The sequence below is a fragment of the Alexandromys fortis genome, unplaced genomic scaffold, assembly GCF_014885135.2.
Source record: "Alexandromys fortis isolate MF-2015 unplaced genomic scaffold, M_Fortis_MF-2015_v1.1 scaffold_63, whole genome shotgun sequence".
NCBI classification, from domain to species: domain Eukaryota; kingdom Metazoa; phylum Chordata; class Mammalia; order Rodentia; family Cricetidae; genus Alexandromys; species Alexandromys fortis.
In genome coordinates, this window is record NW_026067953.1 from 4,263,631 (window position 1) to 4,277,932 (window position 14,302).

Consider the following 14,302-nt stretch of genomic DNA (forward strand, 5'->3'; position numbering starts at 1 on the left):
GCATCGTAGCACATGTATATATATAGAGAGAAGCAAGGGGTGCTCCAGGATTTTAGTTTCCCCTTTCACCCATTTTACTTGCAAATATTTATAAGATAATTAATATTCATAAGGCTTGCCTCTCCCTTTATCTACAAATATAACATGTTTAAAACCAGGGCTCTTTTGAAAGAGGTGAATAACAATAATTGTTCCAGAAGCACACAACTGGCCCAGTAGGTTGCCTTAGTTATAAACCCCAAAGCCCAAAGACGCCATGGGTCTCTGAGTGGCGATACTATCCCCAGGATGTGGAATCATGTCCGGCACACAGTGACTGGCAACATGGTCACCGAATGAATGAATCAGTAAATGGTTAAGGTGTCAGCAGAAGAAGATGGCAAATCCCGTAGCCTCAGAAAATCATAGAGGACTGACCGTGCAATTACCTCCCATTTGATTCTAAAGGGACGGCTTTGTCATCTCTCGTCCTCCTCTCATCTTTACAATAGCAGCTTTGGCCACTGTAATCAAAATGCTCACACCCAGTTCCCTCATGCAACTTCCCACATCTTAAATTCAATCCTCTGACTAAAGCATGGTGGGATCAAGGTCAAGAAGGATGATTAATCAGAGATCAACTGTCCAGCGCCAGGACCTTGTCATAGACATCGTGGTCAGGAAGATTACAAGGCCATGAGGGAGGGAGGAGACAGTGGCACAGGCCCAAAGACAAGCACCTAGGCTCACATAAAAGCTTCCCCGTCAAGCCAGTAGAGTGAATTTTCCCTTAATGGGGAAATATTTCTCTTAATCTTGTACATATTCTACTGGCCCATTGTGTCTGACCAAAGCGGGGATCTAATTAAAAGAGCCTGAAGATTAAGAAGGCAAGATTCAACTCCTGCCTGTTCTTCTCCTGCCACTACGGAGGTGCAAAAACTTTGCCCTTTATAAAACAGGACAGTGAGGATGGCCACCTACATGGGCATAGAAAGAGCCACATGGAGCCAGTAATATAGAAACTCCCTAGCACCCAACCATACCACTAATACTCAAGGAAAGTGCCAAGTGGTACTCATCAAACACTGATCAAGGTCCAGGTTCTGAGTAAAGCACCTGAGACTCCATTTGGAAATGTTAAAAATACATGAGAGACCATGAATAGGCTGGATACATGGCTCAGCGGGTGATAATACCTTCTGGCCTTCCAGAGGCCCCAGGCTCGGTACCTAATAAAACACAGACTCACAACCTCATGTAACTCCAGGTCCAGAGGATCTAAAGCATTCTTCTGTTACCCTCAAGTATACACCCACACCACACCCACACATACTCACACACACACACAAATATACACATGCATATAAACACAAACACACATAATTACACACATGCATACACACACTCATATACATACATACATATACACATGCATACACTCATATATACATACGCACATACACACACATATACACACATACACACATGTATATAAACACACACACATATATACACATGTGTATATGCACACACAAATACACACATGCATACACACACACAAACACAAACCACCTAAAATTTAAAAAGAAAAATCATAAAGTAAGATCCAATAAGAAAGTTCCCGTTTGCCAACAGAGAGTCACTGGACCAGCCATGGAGGGAAAGGAAGAGTAGAGTGAGCACTGTCCCATACTCCACCACAGTCTGGACCAGGCCTGTCAGGCAAAGGGACCTTACAGGATTCTTAGGACAGAAAGATGGCCACAAACAGAAGATGCCAGTGTTAAGGTCGTGGGAGTTCTAAGCAATCTATCTTAGGCAGCAGTAGGGTGTCCAGAAAGTCAGTGTTCTGGCACTGAGGTAGCCCGCTTACACTTATTTTGCTGGAATGGAACCAACCTACACCTAAGAAATGTTTTCTAATGAGGGCAAAATAAATCCTTGTTACATCCAGGCACTTAGAATGGGAGAGGGGAAAATGTTCTCCCTGGTGGGCATTAAGCAACCAGAAACCTTCTCCTTTAAAACACCTCCCCTTCTCAGTGTGCGTCTATCAGAAGAAACAGCTGCCAAGTGGCCACATGAGTTCCACTGAGGACATAAAGAACCCAAGAACTCAAATCCTGATAACTGCAGCAAATCGTCATCCATACAGCTGAAGCATCCTTCCTTCCCCCATGTCAGTGACTGCAGCCTCCTCATGATTTTATGCTTTGTGGACTGCAGAAGATGAGTGCTTTACGGCTTTCGCCAAGACTAGTCAGTGCAAACGTGTCTGATGCAACTGCACTGGGAACAGGGAGATAGGCCACTGTGACAAGGGAGAGTGTCGGGGATAAAGAAATTCTCAGAACCAATGACTGTCGGATCAATCCCATGGAAACTGAGTTCAAAAGCACGTTGGAGGTGCCTTACTCCACAGCCAAAGGAATGCATGAGCATGGTCGCCTTTGCTCATTTCATTACATTCTTTGCAGGCTAGGCAGAGAGTTGGTCGGGGAAAGAGACAGCAGTTCCTGGATGCCAGTAACGTGCTGGTTCTCCACCAAGCCCTGATCATGTCCGTGTTCTCTGGAATCCGAGTGAGGACCGATGACTACTGCCTTTACAATAAAGAGACAGCAGTTCTTGGATGCCAGTGACGTGCCGGTTCTCCACCAAGCCCTGATCATGTCCGTGTTCTCTGGAATCCGAGTGAGGACCGATGACTACTGCCTTTACAATAAGGAGGAGCTTAGGTCAGTGGGTAAAAGGGCAAAGCCATCCAACTCTAGCACCCGCACTCTTTGCCCTCCTTTACATTACACGATGCTGCAATATTCTCCCTACTGGCCTTCCAACTTCTCTCTCTCCAATCCATTCTCCTCTTCAGTAAAAGACTTACTGTTCTAGAATGAAATTTCTATCATGTCTCCACTTCCTACAGTATAAATTCCAAACTCTTCTGAAAAGCATGGGAGGGGCCTTCAAATCCCACCCGTCTATTTCCCACAGATTCATCTCTGCTCGCCTCCTCCCACCCATCTCAGCCCAAGCTGTGCTGACCACTGTAGCTTTCTCTCAAGTCACTGAGATGCCCTTCAGCTATGATCTACCTAAATGAACCCCTCTCGCTGGTGGAGGGTATGAGATGGGCAATCAACGTGCCTACCAATAAACCCTGCGTCATTCACTTACCACCCAGGTAACTCAGAGCATATAACTTCACCTCCGGGTGTCTGTTTCCACATCTATAGAGAGGCACCAAAGACAATCTTTATGGGATAGATAGCTGTAGGATTAAAGGAGATAAATACCCATAGAACTTCCCTAGACTTCTGATTTCCTGGCTTTTGGGGGTCTAACACTTTTCAAATAGTTCAAATTCAAAGAATTCAAATTATTGGTTACATGCTTCTTCTTTCAGATCTTTCCAACTAATTTGTGTTAGACTAGACTAATCCTGTATTTTGTAAGCTATTTAGTGGTCTCCCTGGTTTCTAACCACGAGATATCTATAGTACCTCGGCTGTATGACAACCAAAAATGTCTCTGCATACAGTCAAATGCTACCATGGAGGCAAACTCCATACTTCCACACCTTCCTTGGGAAACGCCGCTTTGAGACTTGAGTTACAGCTTGGGGCTAGATCACTTGTCTACCATCTGCAAGACTGTGGGTTCAGTCTATCAATTCCAGCACTGGCCCCATAGAAGAACTACTATTTGAAGCTCCAAGCAAGTCAAACAGTTGCATCCATCACCAACCTCTTTGGAATGTTTATCATGCCACAGTCTAAACCCTTCCTAGTGAATTCCTACTTTTAGACTTCCAGCATTCAAAGGGCAGAAGAGTTTACATTTTTTTGATAATAAAAATTAGAGCACAGGGAGGCTAGCAACTTCCTCAAGCTGTGTCTTGGTCTCGTCCTATCTAACTCCAGCACCCAATTCATAACTTGCTCCCAGAGGAGCTCGGTAGCAATTTCAAGAATGAATACATAGATGGATACATGACCGGAAGAAGTGATGAATGAGACCATCTCCTTCATAATAACTATCATTTTCTGACTCTCAGGGACAGTGAACTATCAGTCTCTCAGACGTGCTACAGTATAAAAGTGATTCAATTTATCAGAAAATCCATCCCAACTTTGGTTATTCCAAACGATCTGGGCATTTTGTCAGAATTTTGCTGTTCCAAATACTCTGTATTTGCTCTCAGTAATGTAAACTATGCCTTCGAGCTTTGATTTATCACATTTTCAAAGTAATCTGCACTGAAATCTAAATTTCTATCCACTGGTCACTCCTTCCGAACTACAGTGAGATGCAGTAATATTTCTCAAAGAGATCACAACTCAAATAAAACCCTTCCAGTTATTAAGGAAAATCATTTTTAAATATTATGTTTCTTAGAAGCTCTATGTCCAGTCCTGGGCAGGGACAAAGTGAGCAGTTGTCGCACTAATCCACAAGCATGGATATTTGCACACACATGAAGTATCGAGACTTGAAGAGCAAACACAATGACCTAATTCTTTATTGGCAACTAAAACTACTTAATGTGTATTGTGATAAATACTATAGATAGGCATGATAATAAACCCTATGTCATAGCAGACAGACTGGAAAATATCCCAAGTCTAAGACTAATACTAGATAAGTATGGAGAAAAGAAACAAAAAATTCTTTCTGTTAAATGCAAGGCACCCCAGTACTTCTCTAGCTCATAAGTAACGGAAAGATTGAATGCAGGCACGTATTTGAGAGAGAGAATCAAGTTCATCATAGAACAAGACTTGTGAATTCGGTGAATGAGACAAGGTACAACCCCTTACTCTGAACCCCAGATAGCTGACACCTCAGTGCTTAGGAAGTTACTCAGTCCTTTAGAATGTGTTTCTTCACTCAACGAGTGAGGTCAATAATGCCATCATCCAACACTGTGTTAGTTTCATCACCATGAAAAATATCTGAGGAGGTCAACTTAAAAGAAGAAAGAGTTGTTTTGGTCACCGTTTGGGAAGTGTTAACCATGTTTGCTTGGCGCCATTGTGAGGGGTGTGTGTTGAGGCAGAACAGCATGAAAAGAAGCGTGTAGTAGAGCAAAAGCTACTCATCTTATGGTTGCTAGGAAACTGGAAGGCAGGGCAACAAGAGTTTGCCAGGACAAGATCTGCCTGAGACAAGCAGGTCCAGACCAACCTTCTCTTTCCATCAGACACCACCTCCTAGTTTTCATCACCTCCCAGTAATTCCATCAAGGTGTAAATTCATCAGTGGATCCATCTACTGATGAGATTTGGTCCTCATGATACAGTCGCTCTTAAAAGTTCATCAGTTGTCAACCAAGCCTTCAGTGTTTAAGCCTTTCAGGATACATCATATCCAACCTACAACTATCGTTGTTGTAAAGGTTGTATGAAATAATATATGTAAAGTGTCCACTTCCTAAGAGATGTCTGTAGAACTTTGTCAATTATTATAACATCATCTTGGGTGTATACACTGCTCATGTAGCAGAGGAATCATAGAGGTAAACAAACCATGACTCAATCTCACTCATATGTAGAATATAAGAGTTGATCTTAAGGAGTGGTGATATTAGCTTGGTCATTAAAATGAGTTCCAACCCCAGAATCCATGAAAAAATAACAAAAAAAAAAAAACAGGCATGGTGGTATACACTTATGATCTCAGCACTGGGGAGCCGGGGTAAGGAAGATACCTGGGGCTCACCAGGCAACCAGACTCACCTATTTGACTAGTGCAAGTCTAGTGAGAGACAATGTCTCAAAAATAAGGTATATGGTTCGGTTCCTGAAGAATGACAAAATCAAAGTTAATCAACATGTATTAGTGGACTTGAATTTGAAAAATCTAAAATCCTTTTGCCTGCTGCCACCTCTGGTCACCATATCTGAAAACATAATGGTACATAACACAGCCTAGTCCCATGTCATGGTCCCTCTACTCCCACACTGGCACGCCCCTCACTTGCTGGCTTCTTAGAAACATTACAAATGTGACTTCCACAGAGATGTCCCTGACTCACAAAGGCCATGTCTAGTCCACCACCCATCGCCAAAGGCTGCTGTATGTTAGACACACACTCCCAGCTCACCTGGATCAATGTCTCCAGCTCCTGCGGGCTCACACAGATGTGATCTCTCAAGAATTCTGCCTTCTCCAAGGCGATGGTGTTCTTCTGACTGCTCTCAAAGGGCTGTTCCAATGCCCGGAAGACAAGGCCACCTGTGACGAGGTAGACCACCACCACCACAAAGATGGCAACCACCGTTTTCCACTTCATAACTGTCTGCAGGCCTCCCTGGGAGGCTCCTTCCATCCTGGCTACCACCGTGGCTCGGGAGGAAATGGAGAGGCGGGGAACCGGATGCTGCCCGTTAGTGGCACTCTTGGGCTGGCACGCTGGTGGAGCTGCTGCAGGCACGGCCACTGAGGAAGCAGGTAGAGAAGAGGAGAGAATTTGCTCATCAGTACAACACACTAAACTCATCAGAAACAAAGAACATATGTCTTCCTTCAGCTGCCTTTCCAAAGGTAAGGATGAAAAACTCGTTTACCAGGACTGCAGGGGGAGAATTTGATCCGTTGTTAAGTACCTGGTTTTTGGCTGTTAGTTTTTAAATGAGTTCTTAAAAGTGAGCATCAGGAGTGCTGATTCTCAAAGGAAGACTAGCAGTGAGTTAGAAACACTTAGATCGTCCTACAAGGAAGGACCCAAACAGAAAAGCCATCTATATTTATTTATACCTCATCTGCTCCCTTGGCTCCCATGTTCAAGTATGTACAAATTATCATACTTGAAAAACAAGCCTATTATTCAGACTGAAGAAAAGTAAACAGAAGTAAGATACACGGTTATCCTGTTCAAGTACAAAAGCAGAGAAGAGACATCTAGGGACTTTAACAGTCCATCTTGGACACCAGGGAAATGATGCGGGCAAGCATGAAGTCCGGAGTTTGATTCCTGGCACCCATAAAATGCCAGGTACAGCTAGGCGGTGGTGGTGCATGCCTTTAATTCCAGCATTCAGGAGGCAGAGGCAGGTGGATCTTTGTGAGTTCGAGGCCAGCCTGGTCTACAAAGAGCTAGTTCCAGGACAAGCTCCAAACCTACAGTGAAATCCTACCTAAAAGAAAAAAAAGCCAGGTGAAGCAACCCACCCCTGTGACTTTAGCGCTGGGGGTGAAGACAGGCAAATGCCTGGTTTGGGTTAGTAACCAGTCTATCCAGCCATTGAGTTTCTGATTTATTGAGAGACTCTGATTCCAAGCAATAATGTAACAGTGGGAAACACCCGACTCTGACCTACACACACACACACACACACACACACACACACACAGAGGCACACATACCCACATGCAAACAAATCCACATACAAACACATACTCATACATATATGTGCCCCCCCAAGAAAAACAAAAGACACACACAAACACAGAGAGGTGGAGGAGTGCATAATCAAAAGCCTCTCTTCTCACAAAGAAGGGAAGACACTGATCCCAGGCTAAGGAAGAAGGGTCAAAGGTCAGGCACAGTAGAGAGGTTTGGGACTTGCCAAGATAGGTGGCTATAATTGGGGAAGGAAGCAAGAGTGATGGTTTATGTCAATTAGCCCTCTTGCCTGAAAAAAAAATAGTAAGAATAAAATAGATCCCGAGTGCATTGCCTAATAGGAAATGCAATGACTTTGGTGTAACCACTTCTGAGCTATTAGCAATGGAATTTTTTTCTCCAGTTGTCATCCAATAAGAAGCTACTGGAAATGAAATTTCCCCTGGTGCTCGGAACACAAAATTTGTTAAGGTCCCCAGGTCTCTATAAAGGCAATTTCATTACTGTAGAAATAAATACATTAAGCTGGCAGTTTCTCTGCCCGTGCAGGAGGTTAGAGGTAATGGCACGCGCTACAGAGTTCTGTCTTGTGCGTCAATGAGCATCACAGCACTTAGATACGTTCTAGTTTTCATTATCCTGACCCTCATTATGGCCTCTGCTTGGGCAGCACCCGGGCTGTTGTGTAAATAAGGTATTAGCGCGTGTGTGACAAATAATATTGCCCCAGTGGGGTACCATCTCTAGACTGGCGTTGTCACGGTGATTCTGTCCTGTCACTCGTCGTTGAAAATAGGCCTGGCCTGATCAGGACCACACCTGGCTGGAGGCATGGTTGTTTAGAAAAATCAATGTCTATAAGTATCTGCTTCCTTGGGCCCTAGAAACCCGTTTTTCTCTTTGAAACCATGCTGACAACCCATCCACCTTTTACTAGATATTACTCTGTTCAACAGTTACTCAATATTAAATTCTTCTTGGACTTAATGTGAAAACAAAATTCTCCGTGGTCTCCACACTGCCTAGTAATCAGAGTCATCCAGTCAGGCGTTCTTTTCTCTGACCCTCCTCTAAAGGCATTGAACTGGGGCTCCCACTTGACCTGGTAGACCCCCGCCCCTGGAGAGTCTTTTTGGTCTAGGACAGTTTGCTCCAGCGCTTCTACCTCTCCATCCATGACAACAGCCTCATGCAGGCTATCGGCATGTCTTGTCTAGACCAACCTAGTAGGCTCCTAAGTCACTTCCCCATTTCTACTTCTACCCAACTGAAACCTTACTTCTTGAAGTACCTCTTCCCATTGACCCCAAGGTTGGCAGAAAATAATACCCTCCAAAGATACCCACACTTTAACCCAACACCTGCGAAGACATTACCTTATGTGACAAGATGTGGGCAAAGATGCTGAAGTGAGGAGACTATCCTAGACTGTGGGTGTGGTCACAGGACCATGGGACAGCCATGCGAGTGGAGAATAAAGGCAAAAGCAGAGGTTGGAGTGAAGCTGTGAGCCAAGAGATACGGTCCCACTAGAAAATGGTTCTCCCCTACAGCCTCCAGAAAAAAAAAACAGCTAATAATTATAAATTGCTCTTTGAGGCCGCTATGTTTGTAGTCCAAAGAAATAAACATACTTCTGCTAGATTAGCCTCCCTGGCCCAGCACCCACTGCCCCAGGCTTCTAACATAATAGGCTCACCTCCCAGATTCCTCATTAAACTAAAAGATCTATAGTGAGGCATCATATCAGCCCCCTATCTTCTATGTCCCCAGGAACCAACATGGTGACTGACGCACAGTAGGCAGCCAACCAATGATGACCTGATAAGGCGTTAGAGAGGGAACGAAGGAGAGTTGGCACAGTGCAGTCTCACGCACACAGCGCAGAACAAGCGTTGTCAAACTAAAATTAATGATGAGGCACCAGTAGAGAAAAGCTGGCCTTGCACACAGCAGCACCCTGTTCTAACCACCGCATAGCAGCCCCGAATCTGCAAACTCATACCTACATGGTTCTCAGCACAAAGTTGCTTCTTCCTCTGTGAAATCTTTCTGAACCCTTCTGTGCAGAGTCACCACTCTGTCTCCACAGCCTGTCTTCCCACAAGTCTGTATGCTTTTGGAGTCAGAGATCATCACTCTTTCCTTGCCTTTCTTATTTACACAGCTGTGGTTTTACTATGTAGCCCAGGTTATACTTAATCTTGAAATTCCATCTCCGTCTCCCGAATGCTGGGATGAGAGAGGAAAGTCCATCTTCAGTTCTTGGTATAGCGCCAAAGAAAGGGCGTTGGTTTCCTGTTGCTGTTGTCAGTCATTGTTAGTAATGATTATGTTAAACTGCACACAATCGCGAGCTCAGAATTACCACCAACAATAAGCACTGGCATTCATTACCTCGACAGTAAGCTTTTGCTTAACACTGAATGGACGTAAGAGGCTAGGCAAGGTGCCTCCTGGCTCCTTAGATAGCGGATTGGGTTCCCCACTTCCAGAGCTCAGCAAACTGCTATGCACCGATATATTGTCCTGTCCCTCCCAGTCTGAGTGCTGAGACATCAGGCCTTACATTGGATCTTTTAATTTGCTTTGTGCCCTTGGCTTCTGTTCATTTGTGGATAGATATTAGCCAGATTCTGAGTTCTAAAATTTCAAACAAGGCTGACTAAGGGACGCCAATCCTTGGCCACCATGGTCACTTCCCACCAAGGGCAACTGGAGCGTCTGACGTCCCTGATCCTAAATACCATATGTTCCACTTCTTCTTAGTGCCCCCTAGAGAGGAGCCCTGTAGTCCTCTCACTGATGTCCTTATAAAGCTCTGAAGCTGCCAAAAGTATTCATCACACCGTACTCCAAAGAACTGGAACCCAACTGCTGGAGGAGTGGGGTGTGTTATGATTAAAATAAGTTTGTAAATTAAATATTAAAATTTTAAACTTTTTAATTGATTTTTATTGAGTTCTACATTTTTTCTGCCCCCTTTCCCTGCCTATTCCTTCCCCTTCAACCCTCTCCCAAGGTCCCCATGCTCCCAATTTACTCAGGAGATCTTGTCTTAAAATGTTAAACCTTTGAGCAAATGAATGATCTTGCAGCTGGACGTGAGATAGACAAGCTAACCGGACAAGAAAAAAGACATGACTATGAGAAAAATAGCAGCTTATGGTTAGCTAGCTTTTGCATGAATTTGGCCCCACTTGTATTAAATCAATCTTCTTTGTATATTACAATATAAACTTCCAAAAGTCTATAACATCACATAAACAGCTTAAAGGCCAAATATATTGCACAGTATAAAGGTAAATTGTCATGTGCTATCTAAAGCCTTGATGTTGAAAACATCAAGAGCCTGGGGCTACACAGACCATAGACCCTGAGGAAGAACCTCCACTCTTATTCTACTACATAGACATCATATTAAACTGACTCTCAAAGACTAATTGTTCCAGAGCGGTATATCTCTCAACCCCCATCAGAGAAACTTCTTTTTGTGGTTGATCTCATTGACACAGGGATCCACAATGTATCGAGGTGAGAGAATGAACGAGAGCAGAATTCTCCACCCTAAATGGGACGACCACATCACAAGCCCTCTTCCCAAGTCTCAGGGATCGTTGTGGAAGAAGACACACACACACACAAGAGGATACAGGCAGCACAAACAGAACTAGATAAACTTTTTTTTAAGGACGTAAGAGTTGGAAGGGGAGGTAAGAGGCAGATCTTGCAGGCCTTGCGGGAAGGGAATGAATGTGATCAAAATTCATTATGGATGAAATTCTCATGAAACTAATAAAAAGGAGAAAAAAGCAGACATTGGAAGCAAGGATCCCCTCCCTTTTATCCTGCAAAAAGCTTCCTGACCAAGGAAGAAGGAAAGCAGCAAGCATCTAAGGGCATTGACAATACTGTAGACAACAAGAAGGCAGACTATGAGGTTGCTATTATTTCTGCTATAGGATAAACATGCCAGCAGTGGGAACAGGAGGCCAGAAGCTCATCCACGGAAAGAATGCAGGGGCTGCACTACCCAGAACTCTGCCTTCAGGACTCCAGCTGACTGCCTTGGCTTCCCACTGCTTTCTGCTGATTTCAGTGCCTTGGTGACATCTCTGCTACTCTTTGTTCATTAACTCAGAAGCCTCACAAGAAGGAGCACACTGTTCTTTGTGGGACTCTCACTGAGAACCCCCTAACTGCTGACTCCCATGGGCTTCCCCAGTCAGTTTCTGCTGAAGGTTTGTAGCCCCGGCCCCAATTTGATGATGTTACCTTTTGTTTGTTTTCTGAATCAGGCTATGCTCATTGTCTCTGCTCGAGGTGTGAGCACCCGATTTGACGAGGTTGTTCTATCTATTTCCTCTTTATCTGCTACTCTGTATTGATTCTTCTACATTTGCTTGCTACATACTTACAAACTCATCCAAAACTATTGTAGGTAGATCTTTTTCCAGCCAGGACAGAACAGATGGTTCTAGAAATCCCAGCACTCCCAATGCTAGGTGGAACTGGACTTGAGAACGGTCTTTCAGGCTTTAAGCCAGTACTTTGTACCAGTTTGCTAAGGACTGTCCCCAGGAACAGAGTCTGAATCAAATCTGAAAAATGGCTCAGTGTGCAAAGCATCGGAGCAGAAAAACAGTTTTATCCCCAAACCATCAACTGGATGACCTTGAAACTGTCACTTAGCTTCCCTGTTTGCTTGTCTGCCAAATGTAAATAATCACTGCACTTCTTTTTCACATTCTAGGGCTCTCAGGACCAGCAAATGAGCTGCCCCGGCTTGCAGACTGGAGTATATCTGCAGATGTCAGGAGTCCTGGCAGGGACTTCAGAACATTACAAAACCTTTTGTGCATTTGACTAAAAATGGAGTTGGCTGCTTTAGCAAATATGACTGCACGTTTCAGCAGCTAGAAATGGATTTGGAGTCTTCTTCCCCTTGAGGTCGAATAAATTTTCAGAGGGTATTATCATTACTCTGTTTATTCTCAAAAATCTAGCGTTGCTCTCACCGTTGCAGGAAGTTGCCTAGTGACCTGAGATGAGTCATGATCGTCTCTGTCTTCCTTAACAAAGAAACGAATTTGGATAGGGTCATGGTGGTGGTAGTGGTGGTGGTGCTGGTGCTGGTGGTGCTGGTGGTGCTGGTGCTGGTAACTGGTGGTGCTGGTGGTGCTGATGGTGCTGGTGGTGGTGGAGGTGCTGGTGCTGGGGGTGCTGGTGGAGATAGTGGTTCTGGTGTTGGTGGTACTGGTTGTGCTGGTGGTGAAGGTGGTGGAGGTGGTGGAGGTGGTGGTGCTAGTGGTGCTGCTGGTAGTGGTAGTGGAGGAGGTGGTGGTGGAGGTGGTGGTGGTGGTGGTGGTGGTGGTGGTGGTGGTGGAGGTGGTGGTGGTAGTGGAGTTGTTGGTGCTGGTGGTGCTGGTGGTGGGTGGTACTGGTGGTGGTTGTGGTGCTGGTGGTGGTGAGAGCCCCAGCCAATGCCTATTACTCTAATAAATGCTGTTAAGACCATTGCATTGATCCTTACCCTGGCATTTAACACATTACGTGTTTCCAAATCCTCCCAGAAGCAATGCCAAAAGGGAGCTAAATGTGCTCATATTTTTATTAAGGGGAATGCATACATGAAAAGAAATGAGGGGCCGTCAGGTTGGCTAGAGTAGCCAGTAGACACTGCTAGTAGAAGAAAGGAGAGGACAATGGTTATAAGCATCCTGGGCCATCTGCAGTCTAAGAAAGATCTGGAAAATCTGTCAAAGAGTTCTTGAGCCAAAGTCAGCCATCCGGGAAGCTCTGGGTCTCCCATGGCATCCTTGCAAGTTCGATCCTGGCTGAGAAGAGCTCACGAGAAGCACACCTTCTGTTCAGCTCTGGCCATATTTCAAAGAAGCTTCCAGCAGCTCTTGGTCGATTACTCGCCCTCCAATGGGAGGCCTGCAAGTGCAGCTCAGGGCCATCACAGCTCCGCCACAAAGATAAAGGCCCAGACGGCTGGATGACTAAACCAAGGTCAAGTGGCCAGGATGGCAGAGCCAGGGCTGCAGCTAGAACAGTCTGACTTGGAAGTCACCTCCGCAGTGGAACAAAGGAAAGGAACAATTAAGAAGCAAGGCCCTTCTGTTCAAAACTCAGAAAGGATTTTGTTTCAGACAGGCATGAAAACGTTTTCTGGTCTGTGGGTGAATCTCCTTTTCTTTCCTAGCAGCGATAGGTGCTGGAGTGCATCAATAACAAATAGGTCCTATAACGCACTGGCTTGCCACACATCACAGCTCCCACAGAAAGGTATTCGGCAGTAAAAGGGCCACAGAGAACTGATGAGAAAGGAAACACTGGGTGGGAGGGGGGTGTGGTCAAAATATGTGCATACACGTATGAAATTCTCAAAAAATAAAGACAGTGTTGGGAGACAACTCCCATTCCTTTTTAAATGGTTTCTCGTGAATATTCAGAACATGTCGTCATTACCTGTGTGGGGTTGGAAACAGGAGCACCTGTGGAAGTCAGACTTTGGGTGCTTGAGTAACTTCCTAGTAATTTTATATTACTTGCTTTGCCCCCATCCTGTAAGCTTTACTGTATTGTTCATTCTTAAAGCCAATCAACAAACATTTGAGCTTGCCTTGTACCATGCTTGGTACCGGGAGTACATAAATGAGTAAGGCACATCCCTTGCCTTCGGAGTGAGCAACAGAATTGGCGCCCACCTGTGCACATATGGATCTTGCTTATGGTCACAAGGCTTTTCACGGAGAACAGTGACTCTAACCTATTTTCCCTTCACGGGTAAGAAAACCGAAGCCCAGAGAGACGATCTTGAGTGACCTTTTTGGTAACAGGGCAGGCTTGGACTCTGTCTCCAGACGCCTAACCTTGAGTGCCTCCACTGTCACAGTGTTGGAAGCTAACAGCATCCGAAGGTCTAAAGATCTGTGGAGAACCTGAAACAGCCCCCTCAGGGCCTCC

General features: G+C 44.8%; 1 protein-coding gene across 1 annotated transcript in view; it reads right to left on the reverse strand.

Annotated features, from left to right (window-relative positions):
- Positions 1 to 14,302, reverse strand: part of Kcnk10 (potassium two pore domain channel subfamily K member 10) — a 128,071-nt gene that overhangs the window by 69,317 nt on the left and 44,452 nt on the right. The window contains exon 2 of the mRNA XM_050151522.1: positions 6,089 to 6,423. Coding sequence (XP_050007479.1) covers positions 6,089 to 6,423 — 335 coding nt within the window. The remainder of the gene's footprint in view (positions 1 to 6,088; positions 6,424 to 14,302) is intronic.